Source organism: Orycteropus afer, unplaced genomic scaffold (assembly GCF_000298275.1).
Source record: "Orycteropus afer afer isolate SDZICR_OR568_19922 unplaced genomic scaffold, OryAfe1.0 scaffold00540, whole genome shotgun sequence".
In the NCBI taxonomy this organism is placed as follows: Eukaryota; Metazoa; Chordata; class Mammalia; order Tubulidentata; family Orycteropodidae; genus Orycteropus; species Orycteropus afer.
This window is the reverse complement of record NW_006922127.1, coordinates 1,358,997-1,368,691: the sequence shown is the minus strand read 5'-3', so window position 1 is coordinate 1,368,691 and position 9,695 is coordinate 1,358,997. Positions and strand designations below refer to the sequence as shown.

The 9,695-nt window shown below is 46.3% G+C and overlaps 1 protein-coding gene across 1 annotated transcript in view; it reads right to left on the bottom strand.

The window, feature by feature from the left end:
• The window catches only part of MTUS2 (microtubule associated scaffold protein 2), a gene marked incomplete at its 3' end in the record, with an annotated part of 434,822 nt that overhangs the window by 333,884 nt on the left and 91,243 nt on the right, over positions 1–9,695 (bottom strand). Inside the window, exon 2 of the mRNA XM_042782951.1 lies at positions 260–275. Coding sequence (XP_042638885.1) covers positions 260–275 — 16 coding nt within the window. The remainder of the gene's footprint in view (positions 1–259; positions 276–9,695) is intronic.

Sequence of the window (9,695 nt, the reverse complement as noted above, 5' to 3'; positions counted from 1 at the left end):
GAGTTTATTCTCTTACAGTTGGGAGGTTTTAAGTCCAAGTTCAAAGGGTTCTAAGGACTGGGTGAAAGTCCCTCAGCCTTAGGCTTCAGCTCTGCCTCCTGCTCCTGGCCCACTGGAGCTAGAGGCTTTTCTTAGACAGTTGCTGGCTGCTGAGACTGACAAGCCCAAGGTTGAGAAGTAAAAAGGCACAGTCTGATGTTACCAAACCACATGGCAGGCCATTGATTTAAGTTCACTGAAGTCCCAAGGTTGGCAGAACAAGGCAGGCTGCTGAACAATGACTCAGCTACATGCAGGGTTCAAGGGTGCCTTAAGCTAGAGACCATTCCCAAAGTTGTTTCTTATATACGGGAAGCAGACCACATCTCAAAGGCAGCTACTCAGCTGCTCACAGTAGATTCCACCATGGAGTGGATTACCAGTCTCATCATGGGGAATAACTACATCCAGCTGCCCAGCCACTCAACCAGGTCCAGCCAAGTTGACACACAAACTTAACCACCACAGCCTCCATGATGCAGAGACCAGAAGAACTAGGTGGTGCCCAGTTACCACTAAACACTACTTTGAAAGGGATCACATTAGAAGGTCCTGGATAGAGTGGAAGAAAAACGTAGGAAAAAACTCAAAATCACAAAGAAGACCAGGCTTACTGGTCATATAGAGATCAGCAGAATCCCTGAGCCCACGGCCCTTAGTCACCCTTCGTACCTGTAACTGAACAAACCCTCGTGGCCCAAAAATAGGTCTACAAGGTGAACAATCACTCTGGGAAGGTGGACACTCCTTAGAACAGTCAACTGTTTGAGATCAAAGGTCAGCATGTGCCCAAGGATGAAGTTCAGAGGCAGGAAGGGTTAGGAGAGAAGCAGGAATGGGAAAAGGAAACACAGGAAGTGGGAGGAGCATGATCCTGGCATCATAACATAATACAGAGAAATGCTATAGAACTGAGAGTCCAGAAATAAATCCTTACATTTACAGCTGCTCAAGGGACATGGAGATGGCATCTTCTGACCTCCTCTAACTTCACAAGAGGAAGACAGAATCACCATCAGCAGCCCAAAGCCCGTTCTTATGAGGCCAGGCATCCCGCCACCTTCCAGCTCTCTTACCAGCCTTGACACCAACCATCACTCCTGTGGCACCCACCACCTCTTTGCTGGGTTCGGTAATTTGCTGCAGTGGCCACACAGAACTCACTGATTATGGGGTTTATTAGGGAAGCAACAGTCTACAATTCAAATTCAGGAATGTACTCAGGATCCTGTTACTCAGTCAGGACAGTCTCCCCTCTGCTGTGCCCTTAGACACACCTCTCTGACCCTTGGCCTCTTGGCCTGGCCTCTGCCTCTGTGGGCCAGGTAAGCCTACCTCTCTGTCTCATGCCTCTTGGTTCTACTGCTTTTGTCTCTCAGCTGGGTGCTTCTCTCATGCATCTCTCTCTCAGCCGGGTGTCTCTCTCTCAGCCGGGTGACTCTCTCAGCTGGGTGTCTCCCTCTCAGCCGGGTGTCTCTCTCAGTAGCGTGTCTCTCTCAGCAGCGTGTCTCTCTCAGCCATGCATCTCTCTCTCAGCCGGGTGTCTCTCTCAGTTGGCAGTCAGATTCCTTCTGCCTCTACAAGGGCTTATTTTGAGCCTAGCAGAGTAGCAAATCTAACCAATCTCAACATCAGAGTTCTACACACCTGAAAGAGCGTGAACTTTCCCAGAAGATTACTTCCTGCTGCTCCAACAGAAATACCCCAGGTGGAAGACTTTAACAATCAGGAGTTTAAATTGCATGGTCTCACTCAGTAATCTGGTGGGAGTTACAAAGACTATGGCTAGAAAAGCCATACCATGTAATTTACTGTACTGCAACAGCCAAATGATTTTTAACAAGGACACCAAGACTCTGGGACAAATTTTTTTTCAGCAAAGAGAGTCAGGACAACTCAATATCCACATGCAAAACAATGAACTTAGGCCCCTCCCTCTTTCCACATACAAAAACTAACCAGAAATGAATTACAGTCCTAAATATAAGAGTTAAAAGTACAAAGCACTAGGAAGAAAATGTTGGAGTTACCTTGAGGGGATTGCAATCAATGACATGAAATAAAATGTGTGTGAACTGTTGAATGGAAAACTTATTTTCTCTGTGAACTTCCACCCCAACTACAACAGAAAGTTAAAAAAAAAAAAAAAAACAGACAATAATAAGTGTTGATGATGATGTGGTGACAGAAGAACACTCCTACATTGCTAGGAGGAATACACAATGATGCAACCACTGGAACAGTCTGCCAGTTCCTCAAAGCCTCAATACAGAGTTATCACGCTGTTGTCGTGTGTTGTGAAGTTCATTCCGACTCACAGCGCCCCTAGAGGACAGAGTGGAACTGCCCCACAGGGTCTCCAAGGCTGTCAATCTTCACAGAAGCAAAGCCCAAACCACACCCACTGCCTGGAGTCCATTCTGACTCACAGCGCCCCTAGAGGACAGAGTGGAATTGCACCACAGGGTTTCCTAGGCTGTCAGTCTTCACAGAAGCAAAGCCCAAACCACACCCACTGCCTGGAGTCCATTCTGACTCACAGCGCCCCTAGAGGACAGAGTGGAATTGCACCACAGGGTTTCCTAGGCTGTCAATCTTCACAGAAGCAAAGCCCAAACCACACCCACTGCCTGGAGTTCATTCTGACTCACAGCGCCCCTAGAGGACAGAGTGGAATTGCACCACAGGGTTTCCTAGGCTGTCAATCTTCACAGAAGCAAAGCCCAAACCACACCCACTGCCGTGGAGTCGATTCTGACCTAAAGCGCCCCTAGAGGACAGAGAGGAACTGCTCACGGGGTTTCCAAGGCTATAATCTTAACAGAAGCAGACTGTCTCATCTTTCTCCTGCACAGTGGCTGGAGGGTTCAAACTGTCAACCCTTTTGTTAGCATCCAAATTCTTCTGACCACTGCATCACAAGAGCTCTGATACATGCCACAAAATGGATGCACCTGGAAACCATCATGCTACGTGAAAGCAGCCAGACACAAAGGTCACATACTATGATTCTATTCCATGAAACGTCCAGATAAGCAAATCCACAGAAACCGAAAGTAAATCAGTGTTTTCCAGGGACTGTGGTTTGAAGGATACAGGGAGTACCTGCCAATAGGTACAGCATATTTTTGGGGGTAATGTTGTTGTTATTGTAATGTGCCATCGAGTCGAACCTGACTCATAGCGACCTCTCCTTGGGTTTCTGAGGCGGTATCACTATGGAAGTAGATTGCCCCATCTTCCTTCCGAGGAGTGGCTGGTGGGTTTGAATCGTCAGCCTTCTAGGGTAATAAGCACGTCCTAAATTAGATTTTGGTGACTGCTGCCCAACTGTACGAATGTACTAAAACGTACACATTAAAGGTGAACTGTGGATGGTGTCTGGTGAGACCCCCAATACTATGGTCCTGTGATACATTCTGGGCCTGGAATAAAGATCACACCCAGGGCCTGGCTCTCAGCCAAACAGTAAACAAGATGTACATGCAGACCACTCAACCCAGGGTGACGCACCTACATATTCTGTGGAAATGCATCCCTTGGGGCAACTGACCATGGGGCACCAGAGGGGCAACATTCGCAGGGAGGAAATGCAGGGCACACAGGAGTGCGTAACTCTGAGGGGCACAGAGCAGGGGGGTCACTGGGCAGGGAGGGGAGGAGACTGGGGTAGGGTTGGGCATGGTAAATGGGGAGTGAAACTAAATGTACACATAACGTTGAATGTAAAGCAAACTCTTAAAACAAAAAATTTTAAAAAAGAAAGAATGAAAAAAAAGAAGAAGACGTATGGTACGATGATTATATTGTCCATAGTGCCTAAGGCATCTGACTGCCTAAGGCTGGAAGTTCAAACCCACCAGTTACTCCTCTGAGGGAAGACTGGGCAATCTACTTCTGTAGTGATACCACCTCGGAAACCCAAGGAGGGGTCGCTAGGAGTCAGATCCGACTCCACGGCAGTGTGTTGCGTTGCGTTGTTGTTGGTGGTGGTAGTGCTGTTGAGTCGGCTCTGACTTGTTGTTGTTGTTGTGTACCGTAGAGTCAGACCCGACTCATAGCGACCCCTCCTTGGGTTTCCGAGGTGGTATCTCTACAGAAGTAGATTGCCTAGTCTTCCTTCCGAAGAGTGGCTGGTGGGATTGAACCTCCAGCCTTCTGGTGAGCAGTCAAGTGCCTTAGGCACCACGCCACCAGAGGTCCCTCTGACTCATAGTGACTCTATGAATAACAGGACAAAACACTGCCCGGTCCTGGCCAGCCTCACCATTCTTGCTATACCTGAGCCCATCGTTGCAGTCACTGTGTCAGTCCATCTCATTGCGGGCCTTCCCTTTTTCACTGACCCTCCGCTTCACCAACCATATTTGCAATAGAACTGTTACACACACACACATACACACACATATATATTTTAAAAAGCATACTTTTATCCTTAGTTCAGAAGGCTTCCATTTCCATGAAGAAAATGGCTAGATCTGTACCAGTAACCTGAGTTCCCAAGAGTCTGGAAAGTCCTGGAATTTTTTTAAATTCAGAACTTGATGTGTCATTGTGTGTCCTCTACAGTAAACACTTCTAACCGCCCCGGTGAAACAAATGTTTTTGACAGAAGGTCAAAGACCCCTCCAAATAAAGAGAGCCATACTTGAAAACTAATTAAATAAATTCAAAAGTTAATAAACTTAAAAAAAAATCCCTAGGATCAAATGCAAAGATGTTAAAAACGGATTCACTTCTTTTTATCAAGACTTTATATTCTGACAACATTTTGCAGGAGAAAAAAAAAAAAGATGAACATCGCTGTTTGAGTAAGAGATTTTGTTGCCACTGAGAGTTTAGAAGGTGCATTCCTATTTCAAAGTAATAATATTTTTCCTTTGAAAGATAAACCCTTTGAGGCAAGCAAATCCTCACTTTTTGCTGAAACCTGAAGAATTGTATTTGTTTTGCCTTTTTTCCTTTCATGTTGATTCTTCTATAAATGTGACTGATGTTATAAAAATATCTCAATCAACTGGTATCAGATGGTCGTGCTCTTGGGGTTCCACACTATATTGATAAAGATCCCTCCATCACTGTCAATACCATTGACACACCAGGCAGTCAAATAAGGAAGCTGAGAAAAATCAATGGACAGTAATCCAATCTGAAATGCATTCATTGGTACCTAACACAGCCAGGAACTTCATTCACAAGTCGCTGTGGGGAATTCAGAAACAGAGCAGCAGCGGTCCCTCGGTGGCGCTGACAGCCTACGGGCATGGAGACACGTATTCATAAACACCACAGGCTTAGTGGTGGGTCAGTGCTAGAATTGTCACTTCCATGCAAGGGAGCAGGGTTCGATTCCTGGACGGTACACCTCATGTGCAGACACCACCCATCTGTCAGTGGGGGCTGGCATGTTACATGCGGCTTGAACAACCCAGGAAAACCCTATGGATGTCAACAGTCCAATCCCATTGTGCGTGGGGTGCCGTGAGCTAGAAGGTGACCCCGTGGCTGCCAACAAGGACAGTAAGAGAAAAGGCAGAGTGGGACCAGCACAGAGGTGACCCCACGTGGTACAGAAGAAAATAACTGAATAAGGCAAAACCTTCTTGCAGAACAACTTCCGGGTTTTTATCTTTAAGGGTCGTTTTTCTTTTCTATATAATTTTAAATGGAAAGTATTTTAATTCTGACATACATATAGTATAAGATATATATATAAAAAAAAACACTCGCTGCTATACAGTCAATTAGTGCCTAAAGCATTGACTGCTAACCAGAAGGCTGGTGGTTCAAACCCAAGAACCAGTCCTTGGAAGGAAAGGTTGGGCAATCTACTTCTGCAGTGATACCACCTCAGAAACCCAAGAAGGGGTCGCTATGAGTCAGGGCCGACTCCATGGCAGTGAGTTTGTTTTTTGGCTTTTAGCTACCCTCTTTTGAGTTTCCGAGGTGGTAAATCTTTTCAGAAGTAGATTGCCCAGTCTTCCTTCTGCAGAGTGACTGGTGGGTTTGAGCCTCCAACCTTCTTACTTAGCAGTCAAATGTCTTAGGCACTATACCACCAGAGCCCCTTATAAGATATTATTTTTAAATATTAGATATTGTATCAAATTAAAAAAAAAAACCCAAGTCACTGTCCTCAAGTCAATTCCAACTCATAGTGACCACCCCCCCAATGGTTTCCAAGGCTGTCGATCATTCCAGAAATAGATTGCCCTAGCTTCCTCCTATGTAGCAGCTGGTGGATTTGAACCACCAATCTTCTGGTTTGCAGTCAAATGCCTTACTCATACGCCACCAGAGCTCCTTCATACAAATTAGTTTTCTTTTTGTTTTACGAAAGCTCTTCTGGTTGTTATTGTTGCCATTTGCTGTAGAGTCGATTCCAACTCATAGCAACTTCACGTGATAAGAGTGGAACTGCCCCATGGGGTTTTCCAGGCTGTCATCTTTATGAGAGCAGACTGCCAGGTCTCTTCTCCTTTGGAGCAGCCAGTGGCTTCGAACTGCTGGCCTTTCACTTGGCAGCTAAGCGCTCAACCATTTTGCAGCCAGGGCTCCTTCTGGTTCTTCCCAGTTGCTTTTATAAACGGGTTCTTCTCTCACAGGCGTTTTGCAGGGAGGTGATCCGCTTCTTTCACAAGGCTGAGAAGCAATTGTTCCTGTCACACCTTGCTTGGGAATGTGACAAACAGCAGCTGCTGTCACCAAGCTTGCTTCACTCCCGGAAACAAGAAACACTCATTTTTAGTAGTAAGGTTACAACTCTGCAGGTGCAGAGAAAGGTGTATAATTAAGCAAAGCGTTGGGAATAGCCTGCTTCCAGCTTGTACTATGGATCCAGGTTTGATGTGACTAACTATCATGGGTGATGTTGGCGAAGAATGCTGATGGTACCACAGACTGTCAGAAGAACTAACAGATCTGTCCTGGAGGAAGTGCAGCCCGAATACTCCTTGGAAGTGAGAATGGCCAGACTTCGTCTCACCTACTTTGGTCATGTGGTCAGGAGGAACCATTCCCTGGAGAAGGATGTCATGCTTGGTAGGGTGGAGGGTCAGTGGAAAAGGGGAAGGCCCTCAACAAGGTGGACTGACACGGTGGCTGCAACGAAGGGCTCAGGTATGGCAGGGACTGTGAGGCTGGTGCAGGACTGGGCAGTGTTTCCTTCTGCTGTGCCCAGTGTCGCCACGTGTCGGAGCCAACTCGACAGCAACTAGCAACAACAGCAACAACACTATCATGGGTAGACTCTCAGGCCAAAATCAATCTTATTTCTTCACATGGAAGAAAAAAAGAGGACCAACCCAGAGTCAAAATGCAAAGGTAGCGCGTGTAAAGTGCATATCACGCTGCCTGTGGTCGCTGGGTGTTGTCCAGTCAACATCAACACATAGAGACCCTATATGTGACTAGAGCTGCGCCCTAGAGTTTTCCAGGCTGTAATGTTCTATGGAGGACCAAAGTGGTGAATGTTTAAGCAGTCTGCTGCTAACCAAAAGGTTGGTGGTTCGAACCCACCAGCTGCTCCTGGAGAAAGATGAGACAGTCTGCTTCCATAAAGATGGACAGCCTTGGAAACCCTATGGGGCAGTTCTACTCTGTCCTCTAGGGTTGCTATGAGTTGGAGCAAACTCAATGGCAACAGGTTTTCAACCTTCATTGGAGCAGATTACCCGGTCTTTCTCTGTAGAGCTGCTGGGTAGGTTGGAACTGCCAACTTTTTGGTTAGTAGCTGAGTACTTAACCATTGTGTCATCAGGGCTCCTTATCATACTGCCTGGCATGGCGTAAACACCCAATCCATCATGCATATTATTCTTCCTCTTCTTGTCATTAATGTCACTATTATTACAATTGTAAAATGCATTCCCCTCCAAAGAGAAAAACACAGAACATAGAATCAAAGTGCATCCTAGTCACATTCAAAGATGGCTTTCCAATGACTGTCACCAGTGAATCAGGGTGACTGGTGTAACCAATAAAATACAGACGGGGCATGATTTTTAAGTCTAGGTTATAAAAGACACTGCAGGTCCTTCCTTGCACTCTTAGAATGCTCCCTCAAAGAAAAGTCAACCATGTCGTGGGAATGTTTAAGTAGCCCTGCACCATGGCACAAACTGAGAGGAACCGAGACCTCCTGCCATGTGAGTGAAGCACTTCATCAGCGAATGGGTCCCCCAACCTCAGTCAAGGCCTCAGATGACTCTAGTCCCAGACAAACCTGACCAGCAGCCTCACAAGAGGCTACAAGTAAAAGCCACTCAGCAAGATGCTCCCAAACTCCTGACCTAGAGGAGCCACTGGATAATGAGTTATTATTATAAGTCTAAGGCTCCGTTTAGCCCAGGTGATGCAATGGCTAAACACTTGGCAGCTAACCTAGAAATCGGTGACCCACCAGCCACTCCTCGGAAGGAAGATGAGGCAATCTACTTCCGTAGTGATACTGCCTCGGAAACCCAAGGAGGGGTCGCTATGAGTCGGGTCCGACTCGACAGCACATAACAACAACAACAACAAACCACCCAGCGGCTCTGGGGCTAAAAGATTTGGTGATCTGCTCCAGAAAGGATTACAGCCTGGGAAATTCATGAAGTAGATCTACCTGATCACATGAGGTCATGAGAAGTCTGATTTAATTCCACAGCACACACGAACAACACAAAACTTTGGGATGCTTTATTATTGAATAATATATAACTAGGAGCTGTGAGGGTACATGGTTAAGCAGTTGGCTGCTGACCAAAAGGCTGGCGGTTCTAACCCACTCACCAGCAACCCAGGAGACAGACCTGGCAATCTGTTTCTGTGAAGATTTCAGCTTTAAAAATCCTGTGGGGCAGTCCTACTCCGTCACATAGGAGACTGTGACTTGGAATCAACTTGATGACACACAACAACAATATATAACAGATACAGATGTTGGTACATCGAAGTGAGCTGGTGCCATAAAAAAGAACCTCTTGTGGGAGTGGCTGTGGCATCAGGCGGAGGGTTGAATTTGCAAGGAACATGAGGAAACCGTTCCTGACATCTCAAAAGAGCTGTAAAAAAAAAAAAAAAAAGAAAAAAAAGCCAAACTCACTGCCATGGAGTCTATTCGACTCATAGCAACCTCTCCTTAGTTTTCCGAGGCAGTATCCATATGGAAGCAAATTGCCCAGTCTTCCTTCTGAGGAGTGGCTTGTGGGTTTGAATTGCCAGCCTTCTGGTTAGCAGTCAAATGCCTTAGGCACTACCTCCACCAAAGCTCCCAAGAAACTTTTAATCGAAGCGTATGGCCTTTCAGGAAGTTTTTGATCAGGGCTTACAGGAAATGAGGAAATAGGTGGAGAGTGAACCTTGCTGTTCAGTGGCAGAAAGTTTATCAATGATGTTTCCTGCTGCTGTGTGGAATGCAGGAATTGTACCCGATGAACGTGGGAATATAGCTTAGGGTAACTCCAGGGAGAGTAGTGAAGGTCCACTTAGCTTCCTCTCATCCTTTATGTCATTGCTGGGTGACATCGAGTTGATTCCAACTCATAGAGACCCACGGAACAGAGCAGAACTGCCTCAACATGTTTTCTAGGCTGTCATCTTTAAAAGGGAGCTCTGGTAGCATAGTGCCTAAGGCACTTGTCTGCTAACCAGAAGGCTGGCGGTTCAAACCC